Source organism: Vanessa cardui, chromosome 2, assembly GCF_905220365.1.
Source record: "Vanessa cardui chromosome 2, ilVanCard2.1, whole genome shotgun sequence".
Classification (NCBI taxonomy): domain Eukaryota; kingdom Metazoa; phylum Arthropoda; class Insecta; order Lepidoptera; family Nymphalidae; genus Vanessa; species Vanessa cardui.
In genome coordinates this window covers 11,495,102-11,508,912 of record NC_061124.1, presented here as the reverse complement: position 1 = coordinate 11,508,912, position 13,811 = coordinate 11,495,102, and the positions used below count along the sequence as shown (strand labels likewise).

Below are 13,811 nucleotides of genomic sequence, written 5' to 3'. Positions count from 1 at the left end.
TTAATTTGTTGGGATACATTGATAAATATAATCTTACTAGCGACTTATTGGTATAATGCTGATCCTAAAAATACATTGTATTTTAACATACGACGTTCCCAGCTTTTTAATTATACATCTTATCTTTTCTTTTAAATCAATATTTCTATTTAAAAAAATGCATCAAAATCTGTTGCTTAGTTTTAAAAATCTAAGCATACATAGGAACAGGGGGACGCAACATTTCTTATACTATTGGAATTAGTGACTTGTATTTTTTGTCTTTATTCTTACATTAATCAACTGACGCACACTAAAATATCTGGTCACGTACACGCTTATAATTCAGGGAGGAGGGATACTCATTTGTAATCGAATATATCCATAAGAAACCATGGCTATTTTGGTAGTTAGATGTATATTAAATAACCGTTCTTAATAATCTTTTCTTTTAACTTTTTTATACTTTGTTCTACTATTTGAATAGGCTAAGATGATTTTGAATCTAATTGAATATTATTGGTTCAAGAGGTAGCAAGCATTACCGGATTTTCATATGATTAATTTGTGTTTATAATTCATCTACTGTGCGATGCTAATCTGAGAAATGAGTGTATTTAACCCGCACTGAAGCACCATGATTCTAACCAGTGGGTTAACTGTAGCTGTAACGGAGAGCGTTAGAGGAGTGCCTCTAACGCTCTCCGTTACAGCCCTCTTTTGAAAAGAACAGTAAGATAAAAAACTGTGTTATGTTAAAAATGTATGATAAAAACAACATACAATTAAAATATACCTTAATTTATTTTTCACCAACGACATTCTTACAATACAATAATAACAATGTATACTTAACAAGATAGTCTAAGACAATATTGAATTATATAATAATTCTTAAAAAAAAACCTCTCGGTCTCTCTCAAGCTTTATATCATACAATGTTTCGTATATTTTAAACTGAGGTAACACTGAAGTTTTGTGCGAATAGATATTTACTTAATTTAAAAATCTAAAGACACATTTTTAATTACGATTTACGCAACAAATGTAATATATTATGCCAATAATTTCAAATTTTTTTCAATTTTTATTTTTTATAAATTTAAAACAAAACGAATATGACCAATTACCTACCGCATAATAAAAATGCGGGACCTTTGCCTAAAGCTTAACATTATATATTACATAACATTGTAAAAAACTCTATTTTAAAAATATCAATTCCAAGAATTGTCAAATGATATTTTAAAAATAGAATCTTTTAGTAAAATACACACACACATCTAAATAATACACAATCTCTCGTGAAATTCAAATGTAGATAATTAAGCCTCTGGCAGTAATTCGTCTAGCGGGATATTCGCTACTATCTTGTTCGCTGCGTCCAGTAGGATTTTAGCTACGGTCTTCTCGAGGTAGGGTTGTGTAGTCTTTAAGAATTCATCGCGATTCTGATTGATGGCCTCATTTGTCGCGTCACCTGAAAGAAAATACAATTTAGAATGAATAAAAATTCTTAATTCACGGAATTATAAATTATTCGAATCGACATTTCACAAGATTTTTAATATGAAACTATCACCGCTTCGGGATGATTTAAAGCTAAAGCAAAGGAGGTTCAGTTCGACTTATATGTATGTAACATTGTTAGAATTTAATTACATATGAGTATGATAATCCAATTAGGCATCCAAGCGTGTGTGCTTAATTATCGATAATTTCAACGAATTTCTCGAAAACTTAAAGTTGTATTGACATGATCATTTTTAGAAAAAGTTACATTACAAAAAGGTACACTTCAATTTAGAGAAATGTGTAAGTTTAATTAAAATTGGTCTAATAGTTACATAGATCTATATTTTTTATATTAAATTCAGTAGCTATTTCTAATTTTGAAGTCCTTTAATTTTTTATAAATGATTAACCTTGGTTACTGTTTTGCCTTTAGCTTTTATTTTATGCACGTTTCTCAACGTAGTCTAAGAATAGACAACAAACCTAGAGCCTTATTCCCGTTGAAGAGTCCATCGAGTCGGATGCGGTAATCCTTAATGGTGAGATCGACGTTGAGGCTCGTGAATTCGACGTACTCCTTGCCATCTCGCATCGTTCTCTTTGACTTCAGAAGTATATCAGCGTCACATTTAACTGAAATACAAACAAATTTTCAAAGTTAATTATTCAAGTTGAAGCAAAAAATCCTTAATCCTGGCAAAATATGCAATCAATTCTTTATCGGATTTTTACGATTTAGACTTAAAATTAGCAACCCTGGCACATAGATGGTGATTATGGTTTGAAAAAACATTTTAAAATTCACTTGATATAACTTTTATAGGGACAAATCAACTATTTATTATATTTATAGAGTTATGTGTCGCTTATGTATTATTATTACGAGCATAAAAAGGTGGCATAATGTAGAGCGTAAATATAAACTATAACTCTAGGAAATAGAGCTATTTGATATAAATTAAACAATGTAATTATTGAATATATTAAAAGTATTGTAAAATTCTTACCGGCATTAGCAACAAGATTTCCTTCACCACGTAGAGGCACGATCAAGATTTGTGTGTCTAGATTATAACGGCCATCTAAATGCAGTCTCGGGAAGCGAACTCGACCACGTAAGGTGAATGTATCTAGATCCACTCTGCAAATATCAGAAATAATTAATACATATTATGTTTTTACCCTATTTATTCATTAAAATCATTGTTTAAAGTTAATAAGAAAATTTTGTTGAATAACGCCATCTATTGGAAAGGAGTGATACTAAGTCAATCTGTTTAAAGTGACAAACTAATTTATAAGTTGTTTGATAGATGGCGTTATAGTACCGATTTAAAATTTAAAATTAATACGTTTATTACTACTGATTATTTTTGTATTATATGAATAACAACGCACTTTTTTTAATATGGCTCATCAACTGAATTTTAGATTATTATTTATTAATCAATCAATATCGACTTACTTTAGATATTTTGATTGTCCAAGTGTGAAATTAATTATATATTAAGCACGTAATTAAACAGCAGGGATTGAACCAGTTATATCCGATTAAGATTTACATATTCAGGCGACTGATCCATCTCGTGTGTATTTTATTATAAACAATAAATAACAAACGTATACAAAATAAATACTTACGAAATAGATTTAATCGTAAAGTTTCCAGCTCCTGACACTTTGACATCTTTTCCTGAAGCTTTAAGAGGCACAAGCTCACCACTCACTGCAATGATCTAGAACGTATAAATCAAATTCAATGCATCTAATATTGCAATGTTTGTTGTTTTATTTTCAAAGAGTATTTTAGTTTTGTTTTTTTTTTAAACATACATAAATCACTTTATTTCCAAATGGTCGTGATTAGTTAAGTTGTGATATCAATGTTGACTATTTTTCTATTGAATGTCAAATCAATCATGATATAAAGAGAGAAATCGTCGTTTAACTAAAAAACTTGTAACGCCTATAAAATTATTTTTATCAACATACAATTCTTCGGAGATCATTTTAATAAAGTCAGAAACATTGTAGATTTGTATACTACTTACGATCTTTTTATAATAACTTTGGTACAAAAACCATAACGAGAATATTCTTTAGGTACATTTTTATCAATGTTTAAGGCTTTTTACAGCTTGCCCTTGTCCACAACAAGGTCAGGCCCTTTTAGTCCATACTTGTATGTCAAGGAACGCAAAAGTTGCAAGTTCAAGGAAAATTTGTGAAACTTGATTTCAAATGGAACACAATTTACAACAACTATGTGAAGTATCTACTCAGTAGGTACATACTACGTTTTGTTATTTAATCGACATTCTAACATTTACAAATATGTATTTAAAAAACATGAATCAGTAATACTTATCAATATTCATTATAAAATCAATTTTATTCATTGTTTATTATGCTTACATATTTAACGATTTTAAAAATGGTGCTAACTCAGCTGTACACAATCGACTTGATACAACGTATAATTGTTTCTACATCGTATATAGTCTTGAAAAGGGTAACTAATATATACTGCTAAATTGTGTAAGTCTAAAGATTTAAACGAAACTGCTTTAATTAAATGACATTTTCACACCAAGTATTATACGTAGCATTTATATGTATTAAAGTATATCTTTAATAATCTGTACACAAACATATTTGAGTATTATTGTGAGATAAATATTTTCATTCGAGTGTGCAATCATTTTCGTGTAAGAACGTATTTGCCGTGTAACAACATACATAAACCCGCTCGCTAAATAAATAAACTTACATTCTATTATGTAGACAAGCTAGCAGTGTCCTTATGAGTTATCCTGTATATTTAAATGCTTAGATATTATATCTAGACAACGTGTCGCACTATAAAAGAACTAACAAACGCGACAACATTGTTGTCATGCCACTTTAGTAGTGTGCCTATATTTTGTAGTCAACAGTCGTCCATTATCTTTTTTCAGTCAGTCTGTCTAGACGTATGATTATTCATCAAAATTTAAATGTACAGTCGGGGTAAGAAAATGTTCGTCACAATAAGATCTATTTTCGTGTGCTCAGTATGAGCGATAATCTGCTTTACCGATTCAGAATGACATATTGCATCGCTATGATTTGATGTTTAGATTCAAAAGGTCCTAAGAGTTTGAGACTTGATAAAGGAATTAATTTGAAAACTGACGAAGGTTTTCTTACTCTAACTGTACGAAAAGAGTTATTCGCTATTATTTGTGATATTAAATTGTCAAAGTATGTTTTCAATTTTTCGTTTAACAAAAGCGATAACCAGCCAGAAATAAAAATGGCTACATATAAAAGATAATAGTTAGTGAATGTCTGAACACAGAGAAATCTCTTCAATATATCGGATTCAATAATTGTGATGTTTAATTCGATTCTTAAATCAAATTTATTGTAAATTAAAGTAAAGTAACAGCCTGTAAATTTCCCACTGCTGGGATAAGGCCTCTTCCATTAAGGAGAGGGTTAGGAACATATTTCACAACGCTATTCCAATGCGGGTTGGTGGAATGCACTTGTGGCAAAATTTCGATAAAATTAGACACATGCAGGTTTCCTCACGATATTTTCCTTCAAACGCGAGCACGAGATGAATTATAAATCCAAATTAAGCACATATATATTTATATAGTGGTCATTATCGGTTAAGATGCACGCGTTCTAACCACTGGGCCATCTCAAATTTATTGTAACGAAAATAAAGCTTAAGCTTCTATACTGTCACAAACCTTATATACTGCCTTTAAAATACTTCCTTGTTGCCATGCCAGTGATGACTTACGTACCCTCGACAATGTTTATGTTTATTTCCTCTAATATCTACGAACCAGTAGATACTTGTAAATATCACTAACGATGAAGTTATTTTTTACAATTAACGCAGTTATACTTCACGTAATGCAATGAAATATTACTACGTGAACTCGTCCCGTTACAGAGAGCGTATTTATTATGAGTCTAGGCAGTTTTATACGTCTGGAAAATTATTCAAAGCAGGTATTTGAAGGTTTCTCACGCTATTTTTCCTTAGCATCTACGCACAGGATTTTACTAATAAAATATTTAGTGGTGTTAGCCCGGTTGTATTATTTTTTTTTCATTATTCTCCTGTGTTTATCATATGACTATATATTATTATTTTTGTCCTTTTTTGTCCTGACTTTTTGTATGTATAAGTGACTTTGTTATTTTCCTTATCTTTTACGCAAAACGAAACAGAGTCATTTTTTGTGAAACAGTTAGTTAATCTACATTAATATTATAAATATGAAAAGTAAGTCTGTCTGTCTGCCTGTCGTTCTTTCACGACTAAACCGCTGAACCGAATTTGATGAAATTTTGGTACAAAGGAAACTTGAACTCTAAGAAAAAAGATAGGCGACTTTTTGCCTAGCACATAGCCGCGGTGGACTACAAATATCTATAAATATCATATATATGAGAGAGCTAGGTTAAAACCTAGTGTATGTTAAACAATACCTCTGGAATGTAGAATGGCTCTAGACTGGGCACGTTGAGTTCAGGTATACCGGCTATGAGGTTGGGTCGAAGCTTCTCGATAGAGCTCTTGACACATTCATTTATCGTGCTCTGTTCTCGTTTGCAGACTTTTATGTATTCCGCTGAAAATAAAAAAAGAATTAATAAATTAGATCATCATTAGAGAAAAAATTGCACACGGGTTTTCGGTTGTGTTAGCCAAATTTAGGAAATTGACAAAAAGCTATATGTATAATATAAAAAATGCTCGTTATTATATGTATCTACGCAATCCATGTCTAAGGTGTATGATTATGTATGATATATTTGATTTTTTTTTATGAGATTTTATATTAAGTATACAAAATATACTTTTTAAAAAACAAAAGTACTTTTACTCAATAAAATAAATTTGAAATAACAAGTTAAAAATTAAATTAAATCGACTGTCAGTTCCAAATATAAATTGTATCTCAGAAACTCAATAGTAGTAACTATTGTGTTTACATTGCCCAAACTAGCATACCACAAGAACTTCAATTATAATTTACGAATACAAACTCCGCGCTATTTCAAAATTTATGTACAAGGTAGCGAAGCTAAATGTATTTCAAAAATTACTACAGAACACTTCCTCAACAAAATATGAATTGACTGCGACTCGCGTCTATACAAACACTGTTCAATCGAAATAATCAGTGTTATTTTGGATGTACGTAATATTTTATATTAAGATACTTTAAGTACGCCAACCTCTCCAATTATCCCTCAGGTAATTTCGAGCTCTGAGATAGTATCGTCCTTAATCATTTAATCACAAATGTCTTAACTATAGTTCAATAAACAGATGCAAAGCGAGTGGATAATAGTTAATTAAATATATTAACAATAAATCGCACATCGTTACAATAGATTATAGTCAGAATGTTGCGACCTCCACGACAAATAATAGTTAAATGTTTATAAACAATTGCTATGCATTTAGTATTATGAAGTTACACGTGTCTTACACAACACCAATAAATACTATTTGATTACAAGTAAAAAATGATATACCTTTGCCTAAAATTTACTAAAAAAAAATCCGATCCAAAAATCAAAGATACGACAAGAGTAGAGTATAGAGAAGTAGAATAGAATAGATTTTGATAATGAAGATGAAGATGATGTAACAACATAATGAAAATCTAAATTTATTGAAGAAGGCTTTCACAAGAAGTATTGAATCGTGATTTTGTAATGGAATAGAATGTACTGAGAAAACAGATAAGAAACACTAATTAAATAATATACGTATGTTAATAAAATGCTATTAATATATATCCTGCCTGAAAATCAACTTATCTTTACGTTTTTTATCATCTATAAAATCTTGTGTTGAGTTAAATACCAGTTTTTTAACATGAAATTTAAATTTAACGATCGGCGAATACGGAATACTATTATATACGAGTATCTTGGTTCAGGAAACATTTAGTGAGTTTATATAGTCGTTAAAATATATATTATCTATATAATATATAATGATATTCTCTGTTTTAATAATATAAGTGCTTTTTACTAAATATGTTTGTACACGGGTAATATACAAGAATAATTTTTTTTTATTATTTTTTTCTGTCTGTCTGTTTGTTTATTCCAGCTAATCTCTCCAACCACTGGACCGATTTTGACAGGACTTTTACTAGTAGATAGCTGATGTAATAAGGAATAACTTAAGCTATAACAATAACTGTATTGTTAATTTCAAACGAAGAAGAAGACGCGGGCGCAGCTAGTTTTATGTATAATAATGAACCAATCAAGATATGGACTCATGAACTGTTATGTTAAGTAGTGGTCAGTGATCATTATCATTAGATTAGTCAGCGCGCCTTACATTCGTATGATGTGTTCTATGAAAATATTTACTTAACAACACTATGTTAAGAATTAATTTAAATTTTCAATTATTCGATTTTAGTCATCGTTACAAAATAACAATACAGTCATGTTTAATTAAAATTCAATTTAAAACATAAATATATCTTTATAACTGATTTTATTGACCGACGATATTGTTAAAGTAAAACTAGGTTGTAGTAAGAAGTGTCACCCGAGGCTTCACTCGCGATAAGAAGTCGGTCGTCTGTAAAAAACAGCCAATATATATATATATATATATTCTTAGAATTGAAGCTTCATACAAAATTTCATCGAATTCGAAAAAATAATAAAACCCATGAAAAAGCAAAAAAAAAAAAAAAAACAGTCAAAGTTACTTTAGCATTAATATTAGTTAAGATACTAGCTAAATGAACATGATAAACAGAAATAAACAAGTAGCTTTGATAGCGTGGAATCACTAAACTAAGTTTGTGACGGACAACCCTATAAAATCAGTCATTTAAGGTAAATGAGCTCTTCTTAATTATTTTTTTTAATGGAATAGGTTTTCGGACAATCGAACAGTTTCCATAGACAATCACGCTTTAAGAAATACTAACTATTCCTTACATCGTCAATGCGCCACCAACCTTGGGAACTAAGATGCTATGTCCCTTGTGCCTGTAGTTACACTGGCTCACTCACTCTTCAAAGCGGAACACAACAATACTGCGTATTGTTGTTTAGCGGTACAATATCTGATGAGAGGGTGGTACCTACCCAGGCAGGCTTGCTCTAAAAGCCCTACCACCAAGTAAATAAAATTAAAAGTAAATTTAAAGTATTAATTTATTAGACAACAGTTGTAGTCTAAAATAAAATTAAAAAAATATTGTTCTTGAGTTGATAACTCTTAAATACATATATTAAATAGAAATTAAGTAGTTGTTCTACTGCAGACAGGCGCAGTGTTATTTACTCATAATTTTATTTATTAATTTGACGCTCATTAATTCATTAGTAACAACAATAATAACTCATAGATAAGACTAAATCAGAGGATCGCAGAAATATACGTAAAATTTATGTTGTTATAACTTTTAATAGGCTCCATATAGATTTTAAAGTCATAAGCAATAAATTATTTTTCGTCTTCTGAACTGAAATTGATAAAGCAAATCCTATGACATAATTAATACATACTTTGAAATTCTTTAAAATTTCTACCTACTCATTTGACATATGTTTATTTATTTATGAGTCCCCAACAAAGGATACACACTAATTACACATTCAAAATAAAACGGTATAAAGGTTACACATCTTATGTGTTCCTTCAATTATAGGAGACCACAGCATGCACAGCAAAAATAATTTTAAACATAAAGAAATTAAAAGTGATAAGGTAATAAATGGAAGTAAAAATATATAATAAATAATAACTATATTTACAAATATAGTTCATACAGTTTGAAAATAACAATTGAATTTTAATAACTATTGACAAAAGTTGTTATATTTTCCTCCATTTTATTTTATCTAATAAAAAAAACAGCGTTATGAGTTTTTCGTATTTGTCAAATTAATTGTGATTACTATTTCTTTCACCTGTACTAGAGACTAAGATACTTTATATATTAATTTATGATAATGTGTAACACAAAAATTAAAATAATGCTGAGTTTAAATTATGCCATATCCAATAAATTCTATAATAGCTATGAAAAAAATAATATCAATGTATTTATTTTGTATTTATTAAATATTGTATTTTAATATTACATATTGTTTATAGAGTACGAGAATAATTTATATAAATGATATGTGAGATGGAATGTTGAAAAAAAATTAATCGCCTTCATAATCTGTTCATAAAATTTAATTAACTGGTTGTTAATTAAATTATATGTTTTAAGAGGCGTATAATAACTATAACATAATTAACATATACAATAAATATTATAGAAAAAAAATTATGCCAACATAATAAAATTACCCTAATGATATGACTAGTTCCATACCTACAGTTAAAATTAATATTAGCATATTATACTATGTGTAAACGTGCGAAATTTCGTCCTTAGTTTTAATTAAAACCAAAATGGCTGAATAACAAGGAAAACACATTCAATTTTAAACGTTATGTTACAAAAAATAAGGTTTATTCTACAGATTTATATGAAAGGATATATATAAATTGATAACTTTGAGTTAGTATTCATTCATGTTCTATATGATCTTATCATGTATATATTTTATTGATAAAACTATAGGGACTCGATAACGGCTTCATTAATTGACATTAGCTTGTCATTAAAATAAACCCACCTGAATAATTTTATTTTGAATTTCGACTTTGAATAAATGAATATAAACTTTTGATAAACTTCTTCTTATTTTGATCAGATTGTTATATTTCGGATTATATACTTTTTTAAAATGACATAAGTTTTAGCGATTTCAAAAATGGAAGCAATAAACTTTTTTTTTTACTACGTTTATCGAAACGATTTGAATATTATTATTTTTTAAATATACAGCATATGTCAAATATAACAATTTCGATCAGAATTACCAGTTATCCAAATCACATAAGATACAATAACAAAATTAAACAAGAAAAACTACATTCTCGTACAAAAATCGACGTATACTTCCTATTAAGTTCAGTTTTGTTTTTCTTCTTTAACTAATAAATACAACAATAAGGAATTGAGAATAAATCCAAGTACTAAAAGTAATGAAAACAAATAATGTTTAAACAACAAACGTCTTTTTAAAAAATAACTAGTTTGTAACAAAAGTAAAAATAAATATAACATCCGGAAGGGAAAGGAGTTGTGATCGTGTTATTTTATTAATAAATAGGTTTTTTTATTTTTATATAAATGGTGAGGTGAGGTCATTAATGTGCAATGATTTTTTTAACTCAATTAACTACAGCAACCGAAAAAAAAAGAAAAAGCCAGTAAACGTCACACTGCTCTAATACCTGCTCTCCTTATGAGTAGAGAGATTATATAAAGTCAGTATATAAATCATATATACACTGTGATATGAGTATGACGTCCTCCTGACCTATTCAGATAACAGTGGAATTTTCAAACGAGAGTAGCCTGCAAAAGATATTTATACCAAAACGAGCACGTAGCACGCTCGTATTCAAACAGAACAGAAATTAAACTCAACTGGTAAATCCTTTAGTATGAATGTAAACACACAAACACACACACACACATACACACACAGCCATCCTACAAACTAAACCAAACCTTGAGTTTCAACCCAAGTCGCTTCAACTTAATAAGTTTAGATTACCATGGCATTCATAATATAAGAGTATATATTACCCCAGTGCAAACGAACCTCAATAATTATTATAAAGTATTGGTTCGATGTCCTTACAACTTTATACAACTTTTCATTCAGGAAGGTTTTTCCATGTTAAATTATTATCAGCTTACATTCATAAACGTTTAACATTTTGTATTATGTTTAAGATGTCTTTACATCAGCAGTCACGAAATTAAAACATATTTTAAGCCCGAGCCTCATTCATACTTCGATAATTAAGGCGCATTCGTGCATCTTCAAAAAACTGTGACATAGTTCGTAACATAATATTTAAATATTCATATAATCTAAATTAATATTATAAATGTGAAAGTAACTCTGTCTGTACATCCGACTGTTGCATTTTCACGACCAAAGAGCTGAACCGAATTTGATGAAATTTGGTACACTACTTTTATGCCTAAAACATGAAAATCAACACCCAAAAACGTGAGGGAATCCGCGGGCGATCACTACTATATAATACGTTAAATTTAACTATACCGGATATAAAAAAAATATTTGCTTGAATAAAGATGTATGTCACAAACGATCCGTATGTACGCCTACGTGTTGATAATATAAACAATGTAATTGCATTTGATGATTTAACGATGAATCCGAACGATTGTCTCAACGTCCGCCATTGTAACTGATTTATCCGTTTAAAACGAAACGAATCATATTAAATCACATAAATAAAACGTTTTATATTCAAGGTTAAGGGTCTGAGAACTTAGTCATTCTAGTAAACAAAGGTAAAATTCTAATTAACACTAATATTGAACAAATACGCGAGTTTAACTACGACCTCTTTGATAATAATCCAAATAATATTACGTTTATAATTTTTTTTTAAACCTCAATAATCCATGAAGGTTTTAATAACAATGTCGACATAGAGCTTAAACAGAGCTTACAAAATTAATAATAATTAAGAAAGCTAGTCTAATTAAATACACGCAGATATACTGGATTCCTACATTAATTCGTTATGTTTAAAAAATATATTTAATCTTTTTATTTTATTTCATGAGTTTAATTTATTTATGCATTATCTTATACTGATATTGATAGTCTGTTTTCTGTTCATGCGCTAATCTAATTTAACAGCTCTAATATTACAAGGTGTCATACCCTTTTTAACCCTTCATATTAAAGTACATACTTTCATTTTACTATTTTGTAAAGATTTTATATATGGATCGGATACTGCAATAATTAATCTATTTCGAACTATATTTAAAAAAAAAATAGATCGGAATAGTTCTGATACACTATGCATATAATATAGGTACAAATTATTTAATATTAATATATTATATTTTATTTAAAATAACTTACGTATTTGTGCGAAGAGAGCTCCTTGGATCACAGAGAACACGACCAGCGTGAACAACGAGAAACAATAAACCATTTTGTCGTTTAAAAAGATCGCCGTTGACTGATTTTCCGACTGTGACAATATGAGTACTAAGCATCATTCCGCGAGATCAATAGTTTTATATAGCTGGCTACAAGAAGTGCCTGATTACATATTATCAAGGTGAGATGGAATCGAACGTAAGAAATTTTATAAAGACTCTAAAGTGGTCGTTTATCCGCCGTGAGAATTTATCGTGTGTAATGGGGTGTGTTGATTGAGTTATTTGGCATATGATTTTGTTATAAGATTAAGTGCTAAAAGTACTTTAATTCCTTTTTGTATTTGTTATACAGTTCAATCAAAAAATAAAGAAGAGTTTGTGCTTAATTCTAATTATATTGTTTTTCTTATTGATTTTATTAATTATTATTTATAATATATTTAATATTACTTATTTTTAATTATTATTCTTAGGTTTAATTTATATTTTAATTACATTGTGTCATATGATAATGCACGAGACTACCTGTAAGTAATAGAACTTTAGCCTTGATAATTTTGAAATATTTTTTTTTATTTGGATGTGATATTATATGTACTGTTAGTTGTCTTAAATGATAATAAAAAAATGTGAATAGGTGTTAAATAAAGTAAACAAAAAGTTTGCATAAAACATCTGTCATGCATTTTACACTAAAACCTTCTCCGAAACGTACTGCATCTAGTATTCGTTTTTTCATCTCTGAAATTGTGCAAAATTAGTATTTAAATTATTCTAATCGAGCCTTTTTGTTTATTGATATATTTTATTTTATGAGCCTTCTACAAAAATACACGTTATTTAAATTGATGTAACTTTCTCAATTATTGTACCCCATCAATTTTATAGGAGACCATAGACATTGGGTGCCGTAAGAAATTTTGACTTTAAATTGCCATTTGCCTAATTGACTTTTAATTCACTACCTACCCGGGTAACTAAGAGGTTGTTTCCTTCATTAATGTAGTTTCCCTGGCACACTCACCATTCAAACAGAACACAAAATCCGCCAAGAAGTACTTACTACTTAGAATATATGAGGGTAAAATTTACTATGGCTATCTCCTACCAAACGTAATGCACGGACTATAAAAGTTACACACAATCACGATAAAGAGTAAAATTTATACAACAACAAAACATTTACATTGTAAACCTAATATTGGCATTATAAGGATAAACCACTTGACATTTCATTTTTCAAAGCGTTATAAAGAT

At 29.0% G+C, this 13,811-nt stretch overlaps 1 protein-coding gene across 1 annotated transcript; it reads right to left on the bottom strand.

The window, feature by feature from the left end:
* Positions 1-764: 764 nt before the first annotated feature.
* Positions 765-12,720, bottom strand: LOC124536957 (protein takeout-like). The gene is made up of 6 exons (XM_047113632.1): positions 12,532-12,720; positions 5,989-6,131; positions 3,136-3,230; positions 2,502-2,635; positions 1,978-2,127; positions 765-1,459 (listed from the first exon to the last, which is right to left on the bottom strand). Exons 1-6 carry the CDS (start codon positions 12,602-12,604, stop codon positions 1,305-1,307), a joined length of 750 nt encoding a protein of 249 aa, XP_046969588.1. The 5' UTR covers positions 12,605-12,720; the 3' UTR covers positions 765-1,304.
* Positions 12,721-13,811: the final 1,091 nt, after the last annotated feature.